The sequence below is a fragment of the Chiloscyllium plagiosum genome, unplaced genomic scaffold (assembly GCF_037043375.1).
Source record: "Chiloscyllium plagiosum isolate Xiang-an unplaced genomic scaffold, Cpla_swu_hap1 HiC_scaffold_9, whole genome shotgun sequence".
NCBI classification, from domain to species: domain Eukaryota; kingdom Metazoa; phylum Chordata; class Chondrichthyes; order Orectolobiformes; family Hemiscylliidae; genus Chiloscyllium; species Chiloscyllium plagiosum.
Genome location: NW_028270147.1, coordinates 87,967,253 through 87,987,643, shown reverse-complemented (window position 1 = coordinate 87,987,643; position 20,391 = coordinate 87,967,253). Strand labels below are relative to the sequence as shown.

Here is a 20,391-nt window from a genome sequence, read left to right as displayed (position 1 = left end):
GGAAATCTTACGGACTTATTTTTTTTTATTTGGGAGGAGCACAGTACCAGTTTAAATTTGAATGCCTTCACAACGCTGATTATATGTGCTAAGTCTCTGTTCTCTGCCTGTTGTCCACAGTTCAGCTCATGCAGTTTTAAAGTTACGTCTGTAAGGAGCATGATGTCAAGCAATCATGTATTACCTAACAGTTCACTGCTGTTGATTTAGGAAAAGTAAAAATTTTGGACATCAGCTCTAAAAATCTTTATTAGACCATCCTTTGACCTAACCAGCATGAAGGATTAGTTCACCGTGGGCACCATTGAGTTAATCAGGTAATGCTTTAAACATTCACGTTAGGGACAGCATGGTGGCTCAGTGGTTATCACTGCTGCTTCACAGTGAAGGGACCCGGATTTGATTCCAACCTTGGACGGGGGTGAGCATGCGCGTGTGTGTGCGCGCGTGCGTGCATTCTCCCTGTGCCTGCATGTGCTTCCTGTGGTTTCCCCTCCCACAATCGAAAGATGTGCAGGTCAGGTGGACTGGTCATGCTAAAATGCCCATAGTGTGCTATGGGCATGGGAAATGTGGAGTTACAGGGATTGGATTAGTTTGGATGCTCTTTGGAGGGTCAAGGGTGTTTCCTTGATGGGCCTGCATCCACACTGTAGGGGTTCCAGATGATGTTGATGGGCTCTTGTTAAAATGGAGTTTATGAGCTTAACAACAATTTTAATTACATGAGGAAAAAATCTATTACTTTTCTCTCTAATGCTTGCCAGTGGAGCAAGTTTCTGTGCTCTAAAGGAAACAACATGATGAAGAAGAGTGGCACCAAGGCATTACGCTGCTGGCAGTCAATTAAGGTCAATGGCCCACCCCTAAAAAATACAGACCAGGTCAGAGGGATGGCAGCTTAACAGTGTCTACATTGCTGTTACTAGCAATGGTGGGCAGCTGAGGCTGCGTCATAAATAAGAAGACACTTCAATGCCTGAAGCATCCATAAATTTCTTCAGGAAAGCCAGGACCAAGCAAGCAGTCCTTCATGCTTAGAAGAGTGAGACAGCCTGAGCACAGGACTTGCCACTGTCACTGGGTGACCTCTCCATGAGCATGCAACACCCAGAAAGGGAAGCTCTTCCTCCCCAGGAATCCTAGATCTCCCAGGTACGCTGGAGGTCTCCTCCCAAAGTAGCTGACCCTCATGGGGGCTCAATACCTCAGGGTTTAGAAAGTGAAACTTCATTGTTAGTTCAAGTGGTTCAGTTGGCTGCTGGCTCCCAGTCTGGCCATATGCCATTAAATTTCTCCCTTTCTGTCACCATCCCAAGCCATTTTGCCAGCCCTCTTTCCTCCCAGGCCATCTCAAAAGTGTTGAGAAAATTTATCCTTGAGTTCAGCCATGCAACTTCCACCCAGCTACCTAAACGCTTGGGATAACTTGGCAGCGGTAGTATTCCTCCCTCTGGGCCAGGGGTGCAGGGTTCATGGCCCCACCAGGAGCTGCTGATGATGGAACAACTGCACAATCCTCCAAACTCTTTGCATCATTCTCCTGTATTCCCTCAAGTTAGGGGAAATGCAAAGGGGAATGCTTGGGTTATTAATTATACGAGGATAATGAGAACAAGAACAATAATGACCTGTGAGGCACACCCTATTGGAAAAACTAAGATGGTGGAGGTATGAACGTTTCATACATGAAGAGAACATGATCAGATTGTGCCTTGGCTTTCAGTCTGAGTGACTGCATTAGTATTTAAAGGCATTTTTCATTGTTCCACTTGGTGATAAATTTAGAAAATAAGGGTATCATTTTGATAATCCTGGACTAAGTAGTGAAGCTTTCTTTTCAATGTCTACATCTGAGAGTAGAATGAAGAACTGACCTCTGGATTTACTCGTGAAACGCTTTCTCTGTCCACCGGAGGCACTACGTGGGAGCAGTGCTGTCTGCTGGTGGCTGATGTCCACAGGGCTGGTGGCTAATAGGTTCTCTTTGTATTTGTTCATGAGCGACAGCTTGGTGGTGTCACTTCCTGTAGAAAGAAACAAACACAATCAAAAACAAAAGCCTTTCTTTACAATGTGAAGTCTTCCTTACCCCAATCCCACGAAAGGAACCTCACTGTTAACAACTATACGTTTTATCATCAGAAATTACCATCATCCATGACTACGAGAATCTACAGGGGCTTTGACCCATTCACTCATGTCCTGGAACCAGATCTTTGGAAATTGAATTCCGAGATAATCTGCAGAAAATAATATCCACCAAGTATGTATGGGTGCAAAACAAGCGCAGGTGGGGGAGTCATGATCAGACATTCTGTGCTAGAAACCAGGGTGAGTAATGTAAGGTTTGATCTGGGTGTGATGGTAAAGTATCAAACATCTCAAGCCTGAAGTACAATATCCATCAAACATGCCCACTTCCAGTTTTAATAGATATAAGACCTGGGAGAACAGATGCAGGAGAATTGTATGTTAAGGTACTGAGCGTCTATGAACTGTCATATTCAGTTATACTTCTATGGGAAGAAAGGCATGTGACATGAATGAATTTTCAGATCTAATCTCTGGTGACATGATTACTAAACTCTGCGGATCCTCATTATGGCATCTAAAGAACTTCAAACATGATAAGTAAGTCAAATGAGCCCAGCCACAGAAATTGATCTGACCCTAGCTAACAGATAATTTATAACTGAGCAGCAACTGCATCATATTTTGAACATTGCAATATACAGTGTAATATTAAAGTATGTACTCGACTCCATCCTCTATCCTCAGTAATGTGAGGGCACTTAGTGCCATTTAGACAATAGGTGCAGGAGTAGGCCATTCTGCCCTTCGAGCCGACACCGCCATTCAATATGATCATGGCTGATCATTCCTAATCAGTATCCTCTTCCTGCCTTATCTCCATAACCCTTGATTCCACTATCTATGAGAGCTCTATCCAACTCTTTCTTAAATGAATCCAGAGACTGGGCCTCCACTGCCCTCTGGAGCATTCCACACAGCCACCATACTCTTTAGCAAAATAACCTGCAACCTTATAAACTTTGTATTGACCAACAGATTTAATTATAGCCTGATTAATAAAAACACCTCATTCTGTCAGTTGAAAGACTGATTGTACGAACGTTTCTCTTTCAGTAACTGTGCAAAGTTTAGTTTTCTTGTTTAACTGGGTGTAGGGTGGAGTTGACCTGGATGTGACACTGAGTCAGGATCCATTCGATTTCCTTCCTTTCTGGAAAGTGAGGTAATCCCAACTGAAGGGAAGGAAAATGATTTTGTGCTTTTTTTTTGCTTTTTGTGCCATATTTTGCTCAGAGGTTGTGGCTGTTTTATTCCTGACAGCCAGTTGGGTGAAATAAAAATCCAAAGTCAATCTTGGAATAAATTAACTCGCAGAAAGAAACATTCCAGCTACATATCTCCTTACTCCATTCAACTCTTGCATCTGCAAGTATCTCTTTCTGTGCGCCCATGGCGCTGTTCAATCCATGGACACCAGCTGCATGTGCTTAATGTCAGTTGAAACAAAGAACATGTGCAGGTGAGGGAATCATGATCAGACATTCTGTGCTAGAAACCGGGGTGAGTAATGTGAGAGCTTGATCTGGGTGTGATGATAAAGTATCAAACATCTCAATCCCAAGTACAACATCTGCCAAACATGCCCACTTCCAGTTTTAACAGACATGAGACATGGGAGAGCAGATGCAGGAGAATTGTACTGTTGAGGTACTGAGGATCTATGAACTGGCATATTCAGTCCTACTTCAATGGGAAGAAGGATCATGTTTCCAATATGTTGGACCACCATTCAATAAGATCATGGCAGACCTGTTTGCGTTGATTCTGGATAAATGAGAGGGTGAAAGTTTATGAAGGGGTAAGAGAGAATGTGATTAAAATCAAGTGACCTGTGATCTTGTTAAATGGCAGATCAGGCAGAATGGGCCTCTTCTGCTCCAATGGTTCTCATGGTATTATATATTCATCAAGTGAAAACTTTCTATCTCCCTTTTGACCTCACCACCTAACAGATTTGACCAGAAAAATACAGCATTTATGCCCATGCCGCTCCCAGGAATACTCAGATTCTGTAATTTATCAAATCATGACAGTGAAATATGTAAAAACTACCTTAATCATCTTTAATAGAGAAGGGATATGGGTTATTTTTGAACGCCATTTGAAAGGTAGCTCACAAATTTACCTTGCGAATGATTCAGCCATTACTAACACGTGCATTATTAGGGATGACTGCAGCGAGAGCACTTACAAGAAAGATTTTGCTTCTGATTTTCTCAGAATCAATCCACATTTACCAATGCAGGTTATGTTAAAAGTTAGAGAATTGTAATCACATACTACCATCCAAAAGTAATTTGTTTAGAACAACATAGTTTAGATTTGCAATAGTCAATTTATTTGTTATAGCTGGTGTAGATCACAATTTGGTCGCTACTTAAAGAATCTAGAAATTAATGCATTGGAAAAATAGCAATTTTTAAGTGACATAGTGTGTTGTCATTACCAACTGTGAATTAAAATCAAACTTGATAACTGGATTAGAAGTGTTTGTGCTCTATTTAGATTGAGCTGAATTTTACAGGAGTTAAGCTTCCGACAGAATGCAAAATTAATTTGGGAAAGTTCTAGTGACTCCAGAGCAGAGGAATCCATTTGTAATTCTACACAATTGCATTTATATTTTTTTACAAATGTATTCTTCCAGCGGATGTGGGAGCTGCTGGCATGAGAAGTATTTATTGCTTATCCCTAACTGCTCATGAACTAAGTGACTGGATTGACCATTTTGAAGTGCATTCAACCACAGTTTTGTGGATCTGGCGTCAAATTTGGGTCAAAACAGTAAAGGGTAGCATTTATAATCACTGTACTATTGTAGTAAGACTTCCCCACCTACCAGAGAAGAATTTCCTACTCTTAATCACATGAATTGACCAGACGATTTTGTGTCAAGATTAGAGTAGTGCTGGAAAAGCACAGCAGGCCATGCAGCATCAGAGGAGCTGGAAAATCAATGCATCAGGCAAAAGTGCTTCATCAGATTCCTGACCTGCTGTGCTTTTCCAGCACTACTCTAATCTTGACTTGGTCCCCAGCATCTATAGTACCCATTTTCACCCAGATGATTTTGTGTAACTATCTATGACAACTGTTGTGATCATCATCTCTGAAACTAGTTTTCAATTCCAAAATTATTAGTGGAACGTAAATCCGACCATTTCCTACTATATGGTCAGATTCAAACTCATGTTCCAGAGCAGTAGCTTTGCCTCTAATGCCGCTAATAATACCAACTTTCCCGTGAGAGTCATCAAGCCATAAAAGTCTACAGCACAGATAAAGGTCTTTTAGTCCATCTATTGTCTTCAGAGATCATGTTTCAAAGATTGGAATAGAGTGTATAATAAATATTGGATTCATGATCTTGTCACATGTTCTCATCTGTAGGTACTTTGAAGCTGGGCGTTCAGTATAATAAGCTTGGAAATATCACTGTTAGTAAGACAGCTCCATTTATTTTCTTCTCTTCTACTGCTGTTACTTAAGGGATTGCCAGGGTTATCTTTGACCACAGAGAACCGAAACAAACAGTGAATTAACAGCTACTTGCTGAATAGCCCATCAGTGCAAGGTGACTTCAATCAGATAAAGACTAGACAACAGATCAATGCGCTTAATCCCAAAGGTACCGTTCAGAGTTGCCTACAGATAAATCAACTAAATTCTTGATGACAAACAAAAACAAATGCAATAAGAGCCTCAAAACAAGTTAAAGGAAACAAAAAAAAAGTCAGCTCCATCAGAAAGCGTAACCAAAGTAGCCTTCAAGTACCTTCTCATCCCTTTTTTTAGTTCCACGTACAGAAGTTTCAACTGAGTTTTTAAACAGACTGGCTGCAGTCACCATCACTTCACTACCCTCCCTCTCCTCTTGAAAACAGGCAACAGGCTATTGAAAAGTTCAAAATGGAGTCCACAATGGTGATAAAATCTGACTAATCATTTTTAGATACAACTGAGTGAGAACACAGTTTCTCCAGGCATTGACTAGTCAGCTGTCAATGATGTCACCCAGAAATGGGCCTCAGAATTATTGGAAGAGATCTTCACATTGTCAAACTTGCCACAACAAACTTCAGAACTTTTATAACTTCAAGGATTGAAAAAAAGATGGACAACATTTTTCTGGTATAATTTTTTGTCCCCCAAATGAAATTGACAAGGGGAAATTGTGAGAAAGCAATTAAAAGCAACATGCGAATTAACTATTCATTGGAAGGAGGAGTAGAAGGAAAATAAACAAGTTGTTTCCTGGGAGAGAGCAGGCCAGACTGATGGATAACTTGCTGCCTCACAACAAATGGACAATTAAGACTGCCTTCAGAAATAATGCCCCGAAAGTACAGGGATAAATTGCAGGAAAAGTCGTATTTTCAAGCAAACGTAACGAGGAACAGTGGAGCTGCTGCTGATAAGGTAAGCTGCGAACTTGAGGACTGTATAAGTGTAGGAGAAAGTGAGGACTGCAGATGCTGGAGACCAGAGTTGAAAAATGTGATGCTGGAAAAACACAGCAGGCCAGGCAGCATCCGAGGAGCAGGCAAATCGACATTTCGGGCATATGCCCTTCTTCAGGACTGTATAAGTGTAGTCAATGTTGGGGATGAAAGAATCTAAAGGATCATCAATAATGTCACACCACAAACTTGAAAGACAGAAAATTGCGTAAAAAGCAGAACAAGTATCAAGCCTTGGACACTTCCGGAGACAGACATTAATGGTTGGTATAGGTTTCTGGTTTGCAACCAGTAATTGTTTGATTTTTAAGTGGTTCAAATCATCCCCAGACCCCTGGTTCTAGACACTGGATGTATTTACAGAATGTGAAATGAAGGAGACAATAGACAGGTGTTTCAGAGTAAAAGAATCTCTGCGTTTATTTAAAATACAAAAGGTAAGCAGCTCCCCCCCGCCCCCACACACACAGCCCCCAAATGCAACCAACAGTGAAAGTAACACAATCAACTATGCAGAGGGCTGTAATATCATTAAACGCATTATTTGCTGGATTAAACATTACTAGAAACCTTTAAAAAAACATGTTTAATTACAGAAGTTTCAATCAGGCTTGCTACCCTTGGGGTCCCAATATACTTCCACCACCAGCCTTCCCCTCCCTGCTGGCCACGTCAGAAACTTTGGGATCTTGGGAGTTCCAACTCATCACTGAGGGAAACATGGTTTTGAAGCACAGTAGCTCAGTGGTCAGCAATGCTGCCTTACAGTGCGAGGGACCCGAGTTCGATTCCTGCCTCGGGTGACCGTCTGTGTGGAGTTTGCACATTCTCCCAGTGTCTGCGCGGGTTTCCTCTGGGTGCTCCGGTTACCTCCACAATCTAAAGATGTGCAGGTCAGGTGAATTGGCCATGCTAAATTGCCCATAGTGCTAGGTGTAGTAGTTGGGTAAGTAGAAGGTCGGGGGAATGGGTCTGGGTGGGTTACTCTTCGGAGGGTCGGTGTCGACTTGCTGGGCCGAAGGGCCTGTTTCCACACTGTAGGGAGTCTAAACTAATCAAAGTGCGCCCAGTTGCTGAGGTTCTTGCTGTTGGTTCTCTTCATTCAAAACAAGCCTGTGTCTGTAAGCTCTTCTTTGTACAGCGCTTTGTTACTTTCCCTCCACTCGGATGTCCTTTGTTGCCATGACACTCTTGGCTTGTCTTCCTGAGTCAGCTTCTCTGTCCGGCCTCATGGCTCTCGGTTCTGGAGCTGCTTGTTGGGGCTGGAAGTCTGTGGTGAAGCTGTTTGTGCAGGAGTTTGTTGTTGAAAAGAAGGCTCCCCCTTCACATCAGATCGGGGTAGCAGTTATACAGACTGTGTCCCCCATCATCTCCCCTGACATCTGTGTTGCCCATTGTGTTTTCTTCTAAAGTCAACTGGTTTCCTGATCGTTAAGAGTTGTGTGTGAATGGATTTTAATTGAAGTTGAATATTCAGTATCTCTCTAGGCCCCATACTGTCGGTGTTGTATATCCTGAGGTATAAAAGTTAGTATTCGCTAATTGTCCTCTTCGAGAGGAGGTATAAATTGGAATTCAAGGCTGAACCATGGTTCCAGCCAGCCAACTCCATTCTGTGAGTTACGTTTGAGTATTCTCCACAGAACTCATCTTGCATTTACCTCTTAAAAGTTTTGAAAATGTCCAGGGTTTTCTCCAGTTCTTCAGATGATGGGGATTATTGAATTGTCCTACACTGGAAATGTAGCTCAATTTTATCATTAATTGAGTAATAGCCAAGTTCAGTTGTGAGACTTAAATTGAGGGGTCTTATTTTGTTTGCTACATGCAATAAAGTTTAAATCATTGATTGTGAGATTCCTTAATAAGTTGCCAAATCAAAGGTAACTTGTGGTAATTTTACATAAGACACAAAACAAATTTCCCATGGGATCAGAGGGAGACAGTCTGTTGACAGCACATTTTACTCCTATCTATTGTCTCCAAAGGAACAATCTAGATTAGATTACATTACATTACAGTGTGAAAACAGGCCCTTCAGCCCAACAAGTCCACACCGACCCGCCGAAGCGCAACCCACCCATACCCCTACATTTACCCTTTACCTAACACTACAGGCAATTTAGCATGGCCAATTCACCTGACCTGCACATCTTTGTGACTGTGGGAGGAAACCGGAGCACCCGGAGGAAACCCACGCAGACACGGGGAGAACGTGCAAACTCCACACAGTCAGTCGCCTGAGGCGGGAATTGAACCCGGGTCTCCGGCGCTGTGAGGCAGCAGTGCTAACCACTGTGCCGCCCTACTGGACAGTTTTGTGTCTTTCAGAATATGAAGAACTTAGCAATACAATGGCTTTCAGATAGGGAGAGGGGCTGGGGAATCAGAAATGAAAGAACAAACAGCAAGGCCTGTGATTGGATGAATGGCATGAAATGAGAAAAGGAATGATGTGAGAAATAAGAGTATGCTATTCGATTCCCAGAGCCAGTTCTACTATTAAATAAGACAATTACAGAAGTAATAGTGGCCTTAACTCCAATTGTCAGCCTCTATGTTTGCTTTGACTCCCTTGTCAACCATAGATCTGTCTAATACAACCTTGAATATATTCAATGACAAAATCTATGCTGCTCCGTGGGGTTGTGAATTCCAAAGACACTCTGTGTGAAAGCGATTTTCTCCTCATCTCCCATTAAAAGAAAGGATCACTTATTTAGAAACTGTGCCTCCTGATTCAACACTCTCCCATGAGAAAAACCGACCCTATTCTGTGCCCTCAGAATATTATATGCTTCGTTAACATCACCTCTCATTCTCCTGCACTTCAGCGTATAGACCAACCTGCTCAATATTTTTCCAGACACCACCGCCTTCACTCCAGGGATCAACCTGGAGAACTTTCCCTGAACTGGATCCAATTTATGTATATACCTCCTTGTAAATAAGACTTTGGTCTCATCTCAAAAACTTCTGGTACAGTTGTAACAAGACTTCCCTACATTTTTTACATCATCTCCCTACCTAGAGAGCCTAACAATCCATTTGCCTTCTTAATTCCTTATTGTACCTGCATGATAACATTTGGGACACTAAAAACCCTTGCAAGCACACAACTCTGCAATCCCTCGCGTTTTACATGACAGTCTGCTTCTCTATTCTTCCCCTCGCTAACACTGTTAAACCTCACATTTCTCAGTCACTACTCCATCTGTCAAATATTTGCTTACTCAGTCCACCTTGTAGACTATCTATGCAGACTATGTGTCTCTTCCTCACAGCTTCTTTCTCAACCTTGGTTTTCATTGTCAGCAAATGTGGCTATAATGTAATCAATCCCCTCATCCAAGTAATTAAAATAGATTATAATTATTGGCTGTAGAGTACTGACCCTTGTGGCACTTTACCTGTTACAGTGTTTCAACATGAATGGACCTCTTCTTTCATTCATTCATGGGATGTGAGCACTGCTGAATGGTCCAACATTTATTGTCTTTCCCTAGTTGTCCATAAGGTGGTGGTGAGCTGTCTTCTTGAACCACTATAAGTGATGTGGTGTAGGTAGATCCATAATACCATTAGGAAGGAGGTTCCAGGATTTTGTCCCAGTTGCAGTGAAGGAACGATGATATAGTTTCAAATCAGGACAGTGGATGGCTTGGAGATGAACTTGCAGATGAGAATTCCATCACCTGGAAGTGGACTCCAAATGCACTATACCTCCTGATGGCCTTTATCCACTCTTCGAGCTTTGTCATACAGTCACATGACATGGAAACAGACACTTCGGTCCAACCAATCCATGCTGACCATAATCCCAAACTAAACTAGTCCTACCTGCCTGCACTTGGCCCACAGCCTCCAAACACTTCTTATTCATGTGCTTGTTCAAATATCTTTGAAACGTTTTAACTGTACCTGCATCCACCACTTCCTCTGGAAGTTCATTTTGTCTTCAAATAATTCTACTGAATTTCAATTTCATAAAAACATGCTCACTCTGCTTCATTGCATTATCATTTTCTAATATCCTGCAACTACTTCCTTAATAGTGGATTCTAACATTTCTCCAATGACAGATGTTAGACTAACTAACCTCTAATTTCTTGCTTTCTGACTCCCTCCTTTCTTGAATAGCAGTGTTATACAATATTAGCAGTTTTGTATTTGCACTGGGACTTTTCCAGAAGAAAGGCAACTTATAAAGTTTACAACCCATGCATTCCCTCTCTCTCTCTCTGCTGGCACCTCTTTTAAAATCCAGATGCAGGCCATCCGGTCCAGGTGATTGTAGCCTTTCAGCCCATCAGTTTTCTTGGTGCTTATTCTGTCAATAAAGTGATTATTTAAATTTTCTCCCTTTTACATGTTGATTTTTTACTTTTCTTAGGATTTTTTTGGTATCTTCTCTGCCACGTCATTGCTTCCAATATTAATTCCCCAATTTCTTTATCTGTGAGAAAAAAAAGTGGTGTCTACTTTTCTTTTTGGTACGTGCTGCTCTCATCGTCTTTATCAAAGTATCTCTTGCTCGCTTACTCGTGTATTCTAAGTCCACCCTCTTTACCATCTTTGTAATGCAGACAAAAGGAATAGCTTGGAACAGCCAAGAAACAAAAAGGTCGTTCTGATTCTAAGGTGACGGTGTGACCAGAGTTAGGAAATCTGAACTAAACAGAAAATTTCTTGTGATACGTGGCATCAGTCTACATTTGTAAGGAAACAAAAATACAGCTAATAGATTAGATTACTTACAGTGTGGGAACAGGCCCTTCAGCCCAACGAGTCCACACTGACCCTCCGAAAACCAACCTACCCAGACCCATTCCTTTACATTTACCCCTTCATCTAACACGACGGGCAATTTAGCATGGCTAATTCACCTAACCTGCATATCTTTGGACTGTGGGAGGTAACCGGAGCACCCAGAAGAAACCCACGCAGACACGAGGAGAGTGTGCAAAATCCACACAGATGGTTGCCTGAGGTGGGAATTGAACCTGGGTCTCTGGCGCTGTGAGGCATAAGTGCTAACCACTGTGCCACCGTGCCGGTGCAAGTTGTACATGCAACGCCCTTTGCATGGAAAAATTGTCCCTTAGTTGCCTATTAAATCTTTCCTCTCTCATCCTAAACCTATGTTCTCTAGTTCTGGACTCCTCCACCTTGGGCAAAAGACCTTATCTTTTTATCCTATCCATGCCTGTCATAATTTCATTAATCTCTGTAATATTATTGGCATTTTATCTAACTCTAAAAAATTATGATTCTGAAAGGAAGTATAAGGCAAGAGAAACAAGAGAAGGCCTCTCACCTCTTTAATACTGCTCTGCCAATCAATAAGATTATGATTAGAGAGTCATAGAGATATACAGCACAGAAACAGACCCTTCAGTCCAGTTCATTCATGCTGACCAGATATCCTCACCTAACCTAGTTCCCATTGGCAACATTTGGCCTTTTTCCCTCTAAATCCTTCCTATTCATATGTCCTTCCAGATGCCTTTCAAGTATTGTAACTGTACCAGCCCCTACCAGTTCCTCTGGCAGCTCATTTCATACATGCAACAGAGTCGAGAGTGTGGTGCTGGAAAAGCACAGCAGGTCAGGCAGCATCCAAGGAGCAGGAGAATCGACGTTTTGGGCATAAGTCCTTCATCAGGAATGAGGCTTGTGGGCTTGGTTGGGGGTGGGGGGTGGAGCTGAGAGATAAATGGGACGATGGTATGATGGTAGCTGAGAACATGATGGGTGGATGAAGGTGATAGTTCGGGGGGGGGGGGTGGAGCGGATAGATGGGAAAGGTGATGGACAGATAAGGAGGGTGGTGCCAAGTTGTACATGCAACACCCTTTGCATGAAAAAATTGCCCCTTCGTTGCCTTTTAAATCTTTCCTCTCCCATCCTAAACCTATGTTCTCTAGTTCTGGACTCCTCCACCCTCGGGAAAATACCTTATCTTTTTATCCTAACCATGCCCCTCATGATTTCTTTAATCTCTATAAGATCACCCCTCAGCCTGTGATGCACCAAGAAAAACAGGCCCAGCCTCTTCAGCCTCTCCCTATAGCTTAAATCTTCCAACTCTGGCAACATCCTTATAAATCTTTTCTGAATCCTTTCAAGTTTCACAACATTAGTCCTATAGCAGGGACACCAGAATTGCAGGGAGAAAGTGAGGACTGCAGATGCTGGAGATCAGAGCTTAAAAATGTGTTGCTGGAAAAGCGCAGCAGGTCAGGCAGCATCAATGGAACAGGAGAATCGACATTTCAGGCATAAGCCCTTCTTCAGGAATCATGCCCGAAATGTCGATTCTCCTGTTCCTTTGATGCTGCCTGACCTGCTGCGCTTTTCCAGCAGCACATTTTTAAACACCAGAATTGCACACAATATTCCAAAAATGGCCTCACCAATGTCCTGTACAGCCACCACATGACCTCCCAACTCCTATACTCGATGCTCTGACCAATAAAGGAAAGCATACCAAATGCCATCTTCACTATCTTAACTACCTGCGACTCCACTTTCAAGGAGCTATGAACCTGCACTCCAAGGTCTCTTTGTTCAGCAACACTCCCCAGAACCTTTCTATTAAGTGTATAAGTCCTGCTCTGATTTGCCTTTCCAAAATGCAGCATCTCACACTTATCTAAGTTAAACTCCATCTGCCACTCCTCAGCCCACTGGCCCATCTGATCAAGATCCTATTGTAATCTGAGGTAAACTTCTTCACTGTCCACTACACCTCCAATTTTGGTGTCATCTGCAAACTTAGTAACTATACCTGTCTGATTTTAACCTCAACTCTACATTCCTGCATTCCCCAGATAATCTTACATCCTCTTGGTAATCAAGAATTTATCTCTCTGGTCTTGCTAATATTTCAAGGTTCTGCAAACACTGCTTCTTGAGAAAACTATTTCCAAAGGCTCTCAACTCTCAGAGAAGAAAATGTTTCCTCATTTGTCTTAACCCTGATTTTTAAACTGGGGGTGATCCTTGGTTATAGATTATCCCACAAGAAGAAACATCCTTTCCACATCCAGCCTGTCAAGTCCCCTCCGGATCTTATATGATCCGTTAAGTCGCCTTGACTCTTCTAAAGTCAGAGGATACAGACATAGCCTGTCTAGCTTTTCTTTATTAGGCAATCCGCTCATTCTAGGTATTAGGTTGGTAAACCTTCTCTCAACTACCACTAATGCATTAACATCCTTCTGTAAGTATGGTAACCAATACTGTACATAATACTCCATATTCGAACTTGCCAATGCCCTGTAGAATTAAATCATAACCTCTCTACTGTTGCATTCAATTCCCCTTGCAATAAAACATAATGTTCTATTAGCTTTCATGATTACTTGCTGTACCTACATATTAACCTTCTGTGATTCATGCACCAGGGCAACCAGACGTCATTGCACCTCAGAGCTCTGCAACCTCTCACTGTTTAGATAACATGATTTGTTTTTTTAATTCTGTCAAAATGGACAATATCTTAGTTTATGATATTATACTCCATTTGCCATACCTTCTCCCATTCAGTTAACCCATTTCCTTTTTCACTCTCCATATTTGCTGATGAAATAAAAACATGAAGTATTAGAACTTCACCAGGTCAACATTCTTACAATTTGATTCATAGATGTACCATCCAGGTAGGGTAGCTGCAAGGGTATAAGGTACTTGAGGGTGACCCTCACAATGTGTGCTCCACAAAAATTAAGTTTTGAAATGTATATTTTGCATTATGGTGAATAAAACAATCTGCATCTGGAGAATATTAAAACACTGATTGCACATTCTCATTGACCTATACTTTTCACAAGATGTGTTCTGGAAAAATAAATGAGCATTATAATTTGGAATATGGCTCACATAATGTAATACTATCTTGTTACAGTTACTAGATGATTTATGAACCATTTACATACTCAGTAATCATTGCAATATAGTGGACTTAATTACATTATGTTCATGTTATTTAATGGTTTGTCGTTTTGAAATAGCCAAGTTGATATACAAGTTTGTAAAACTCACAAAAAGCATACTGAGGCTTTGAATAGCAAAATTCCACCTTACGTGATTACATTTGGAAATGCTTAAAATATTTTTAAAATTAAAACCCTACTGTCAGCAGTTGTGCATTCTGGCCCAGATTGTTGCGGAGTTGGTCTGTGTTGGTTGAAAGTAGAGAACAGGATCAATGCCAGGTTTCCCATCTAATTGCCAATTCTGCAACACTTCACCAGTCAGTGTAAATGTACAGATACTCACGCTCTACATGGCTCTCCCAATTTTGCTAGCTCCATTGCAAGGGATGGATGTTTCAATGCTACTGCATCCTCACCTTCCCCTATAAGCTCAATGGAGTAGATGGTTTCACAGAACTGAGGAATCACAGGTTAAATTGCAGGGTGTCACATGGGGAGAATTACACTCCATTCCCCCCATCTGCAGAATTCAATACCTATTCACACCTTAGCTATTACAGTCTTCCCACTGCCTTCTTCCACCTGAAGCTCCACCCTCATAATGTCAAATGTTGTTGTTCACACTGCAGTTACAATGGTAAGCTCAGGTAATCTTTATCTTTCTGTGTGTAACCTCCCTATGGCATAGTGTGACCTCCTGTGCAAGGCCACAAATGAAAAATGTTGTCTAAGGTAATGGTTCTGAAAAGGTCAATACTAAAGACAGAAAAAGGCTTGACTCAATTTCCTGGTGTCATATGATAACTGAGGAAAGGCAGAGGGTCTTAGGATCTTTTTGGGCGAAGAACTACTTCCACAGAACTTCCAATAGACTCGGTGATATTTTCTAAGTCATGAATATAGCTTGTTATCATTCAAGATACCACATCTTGTTTCAGACTAGAGCCTTCTTTTTGGGACTCACTGGAGGTTTTCATTTAATACTGTAAACCAAAGAAAATTCTTCAACCAGGATAGGGAAAGTGGATGGGTGGCAATAAACTACCTTATCCACATGCTGACTTGAGTTAGCACTGCAGCACAGACTGCATGGTAGCAGCAACAGGCTTCACTGCTTAATAACAAAGTAACACCAGTGCGAATTGCAATAGGTTGAAGAGCACTTTATTCCAGTGAACCCAGGAACTGTTTCAGATGTTGACAGCTTTGAAGACTTTATGGCTTTAGGAACCACTCGTACAGACAGTAAGCAGCTGAGCAGTTAAACAGCCTGCAGAGAAACTCATGGAAAGGTTAATAATAGGGAAACATCACTTTAGTGGCAAAGCTTCTGACTTTGGACCTGGTGAGAGAAGTGCAGAAGCAAGCATGAACGAGAAGCTCATCACATCACAGATTCCATTGGGAAGCAAGGATCCGTAAGAACAGTCATGATGAAAGGTTGAGCTAGGAACTGAGGGGGTGTTAGAGCTCAGTGAATAAAGTTGAAAACCTCTTTTGGACAATAGGAAAACTTTAAATTAATGGACCAAGGTGGGCTGAGCAGGCCAGAGATTAAAAATAGACTAGTTCTTATGGCCCACAACAAATACTCCTGCCTGGGAAATGAGGCACCACAGAATCAAATTAAACTGAGATTGCAGTTTGGGTATCATCATGAAGGCAGAGTCAAGGCAAAGGAAGGGCAAGTTAAAAACAGAGTTTAATGGATGAAGATCAAAAGGAGACTATTCAGGACTAATAAGGAAGGAGGATCCATAGCTTCACCCATGACTCAGTTGGAAAGAATTTGTCAAGATGAGGGGCATCAGGTTTTATTTGGCAAAGCCAAGGAAAATGATGAGCATTCTTCATTTCGTTGTGAGAGAAAGAGAGGACAGCAGACGCTGAAGATCAGGTTCAAAAAGTGCGGTGCTGGAAAATCATAGCCGGCCAGGCAGCATCCAAGGAGCAGGAGAGTTGGTGTGTCGGGCATAAGCCCTTCAACATAGTGTGTGTGGGAGGGGAAGGGGTCTGAGAGATAAACAGGAGGGAGGGACTGGGGGTAAGGTAGCTGGGAAGGCGATAGGTGGGTGCTGGTTGGGGGGGGGGGGGGGGCGGGTGATGATGGTGATAGGTCGGAGGGGAGAGTGAAGCCACCCTCCTAATCCCAGATTCCTCATTTCCCCTCCCCCTACCTCTTCAGATCCACCCCTCCAACTGGGCACTGCCCTCTTGAACTGTTACACCTGCCCATCTTCCTTTCCACCTATCCATTCCACCCTCCCCTCCAACCTAACACCATCACCCCCTCCATCCATATCCACCGATCACCGTCTCAGCTACCTTACCCCCAGCCCCATCTTCCTGTTTATCTCTTAGCCTCCTTCCCCTCCCACCCACACCCTGATGAAGAGCTTACACCTGACACACCGACTCTCCTGCTCCTCGGATGCTGCCTGGACCACACTTTTCAAATTCATTTAATTGTGAAAGAGTAAAACTATTCCACTTTGGCCCCAATGCAGCAGCAAACCTTCATTTTGCCTAAAGACAGCAGAAAACTTCCATTTTGATAACAGATGGTTCAAAACCTCATTATGACAAAAAAAAAAGAAATCCCCAAGTAATCAGTACTGTAATATAGCATCACAAGATTTCAGAGTGTAAAGCATGAAAATAAGAAAATTAGACCAAGGTTCAGAAGAGATTTCTCAGAAATGTTGCCGGGTATGGAAGGTTTGAGTTATAAAGAAAGGCTGGATATGCTGGGACTTCTTTCACTGGAGTGTAGGAGATTAAGAGATGACCTTGTCAAGGTTTAGAGAATCATGAATGGTATATGAAGGGTTAATGGTAAGTATCTTTTTCTGGAAAATATCAAGAGTAATGCGCATAGTTCTAAGATGAGGGCCGCAGTAATTTTTACACAGAGTGCGGTTCACGTGTGAAATGAACTTCCTGAGGAAGTGATGGATGCAGGCGCAGTTACAATATTTAAAAGAAACTTAGGTAAGTACACGAATAGGAAAGGTTTGGAGGGATATGGGCCAGGAGCAGGCAGGTGGAACTAGTTTAGTTTGGGATTATGTTCGGCAATGGGTCTGTTTTCGTGCTGTATGACTCTTTGCCTCTACAATATTGTTATACTGCAAAGCTTGAAAAAAAAACAGACAAGGAAAATGAATCCGCATTGCCAAATTAAAGATCTAAAAATCTACTGGGGAAAGAGAATAAGGCAGCTTCTTTAATGCTGCCAAATTAGAAGTGTTTGAACTCAGAAATAAAAGCAGCAATGAAATAGTGCAGAATTAAAAAGCTTTAAATTAAGAATCAAAACTAAATCACATTAAGAAGGACTTGTAAAAGTGTTAATACTACCTGTCAAATGTAATTTCAGAGATGGGCAAACTGGAATATATGATTGGATATTTAAAAAAAAAGACAGAGTTGCATTAAAGCTAGACACTAAATAACATCCTAAACAAACAAATATGCCAATGTATTTGACAGGTACCACAGTTGACAATGTTATAGCTCATTAAGGAATAAATATTTTTCATGAATTATAAAAGTTTTTCGTAAATTACTTCAATCTGAAAACATATGATTCTGGAAAGAGCAAGAAGTAAAGTAAAAGCTGAGCACCAGAGTTATCTGGATATGTTCATTAATGTACACGACAGATTAGTAGAAAACATGGACTATGAAGCTTTAAGAATCAATCCCTAAGAATTTTAAAATCAGAATTCATAAGAGATAAAATTGCTATTGGAATGACAGATGAGTCTTTTTCAGACTTTCTATAATCTACAGATCTATTTTTGGAGAAAGCTAATTCGATTGTGTTAGAAGCAGAAAATCACAAAGAAATTCGGAGAGGAGGATGACACCCTAATCACGAGCCTAAAAATAATCCATCTTGCTTCTAGTGTAAAAACCCTCAAAACTAATGCAAAGAACAAGCCAGATAATAGATATGAAGGGTAGAATTTCATAGGGACTTTTTCATAGGCCAGGCTGCTGGTCTGTTGTGTGGGAATTGATGGACTGCGCTCATTGGGTACCTATTGTTCAATGTGTGCTGGTCTGTAACTCTCCATAGGCTTTGCATTCTACCGTGACCTTCTAGGAAAAGGAATCAGTTGCTTGTTCTCCTCCCCGTTGGTGAACTTTATACCAGTAAGGATGACACCTTTTGTCATCACAAAATGCAACAAATTAGAAAAACTCACAAACACATAAACAACATCGTTAGCATTTACAGGAAAGCCACAAACTCTGACCAGATACTCAACTACAGGAGCAGTCATTCCCACACCCACACGTGGACCTGCATCAGGACATTATTTGAATGAGTCACAACACACAGCACCCAGGAACTAAGAGAAGCCAAGAAAAAACACCTATACAACATACTCAGGAACAATGAGTACCAGATAAGCACAGTCTGCTGATTCCTGCACAACAGTCCTAAACAAGAAGACACAACACGCCCAGAAACTCTAGCCATCCTGCCATACATTAAAGACATCTTGGAGATGACAACCAGACTACTTTGGCCTCAAGACATCATGGTAGCCCACAAACCTACCATCACACTGAAACTGCTCCTGATGAATTTAAAGGACCCCATACAAACAACCAGCAGAACAAACGTCTTATACAAAATACTCTGCAAGGACTGCAGCAAACATTACATTGGACAAACGGGCAGGAGACTAGCCACTTGGATACATGAACATCAACTAGACACCAAAAGACATGCCCAACTATCACTGGTATCCATACACACAGACTAAGAGGGACATCAGTTCAACTGGGACAACACATTCATCCTGGGACAGGCTAAATAAAGGCACGCACGGAAATTCCTGGAGGCCTAGCATTCAAATCAGAACTCCATTAACAAACATATCGATTTGGATCCCATTTACCAACCTCTCAGAAACAGAACTGGACGTGATATCACCCACCACAACCGTTCAAAACACATAAATAACAAACGGGATAGAACGCCAGCGCTTCAGCAGAGGCTCATTGATGATGTCACCTCATGATGACGAAACATCTGAGAACAAATCTACTAGCTCAGCAAGCAAACTTACATCATGAACCCCCAACCTTAGCCACAATCTTCTCCAAATTGCAATCACAAAACTCACAACAAAAACGTCTCCATCATCTCATTTACCAGAGAAGGAATGTCAGTGTATATCAACAAATTGTACACTGTTAGCATTTTTATGCCTAAACAATTTATATTAATCAAAAGCCCCTTACTTTTTCCCAATTAAAACAAAGGGAAACACTTTTCAGCAATTAACAAATGGTTGCTGATATTTCCACTATTCCTGATAATAGACCAGGTTCAATTCCATCCTCAGGCGACTGTCTGTGCGGAGTTTACACATTCTCCCGGTGTCTGCATGCATTTCCTTTGCGTACTTTGGTTTCCTCCCACACTCCAAAGATGTGCAGGTTAAGTCGATTGGCCATGGGAAATGTAGCATGACAGGGAGAGGGAAGGGGTGAGTGTGGGTGGAATGCTGGTCAGATAGTCGGTGTAGGCTTGTTGTGTCAAATGGCCTGTTTCCACACTTTGGGGAATCTATGATTCTGAATGATAATTGTGATCAATTCTTTACTCAATCAGGGAACAAATGAAACACTACAATGGATTCCTCCAGCGCATTCCCACCAATAGCCTGAAAATGGTTTAAAAGGCCATAATGATTGAGGTGAAATGTGGCATTTGAAATTATGGGGCTCATGATTAAACATTTCACATTTTAAAATGATTTCGCTGGAAAGCATTGGCTACAGAAAATGAGTCGACAATGGCTGCATCACCTAGATGATTTAATTTTCCTATCCTTAATAAATGAGTTTTGGAAAAGAGATGCAACTTCAGG

The 20,391-nt window shown here is 41.7% G+C and overlaps 1 protein-coding gene across 1 annotated transcript in view; it reads right to left on the bottom strand.

Moving 5' to 3' along the window:
• The window catches only part of astn1 (astrotactin 1), a 2,207,527-nt gene that overhangs the window by 1,394,622 nt on the left and 792,514 nt on the right, over nt 1-20,391 (bottom strand). The window contains exon 4 of the mRNA XM_043700015.2: nt 1,878-2,027. Coding sequence (XP_043555950.2) covers nt 1,878-2,027 — 150 coding nt within the window. The remainder of the gene's footprint in view (nt 1-1,877; nt 2,028-20,391) is intronic.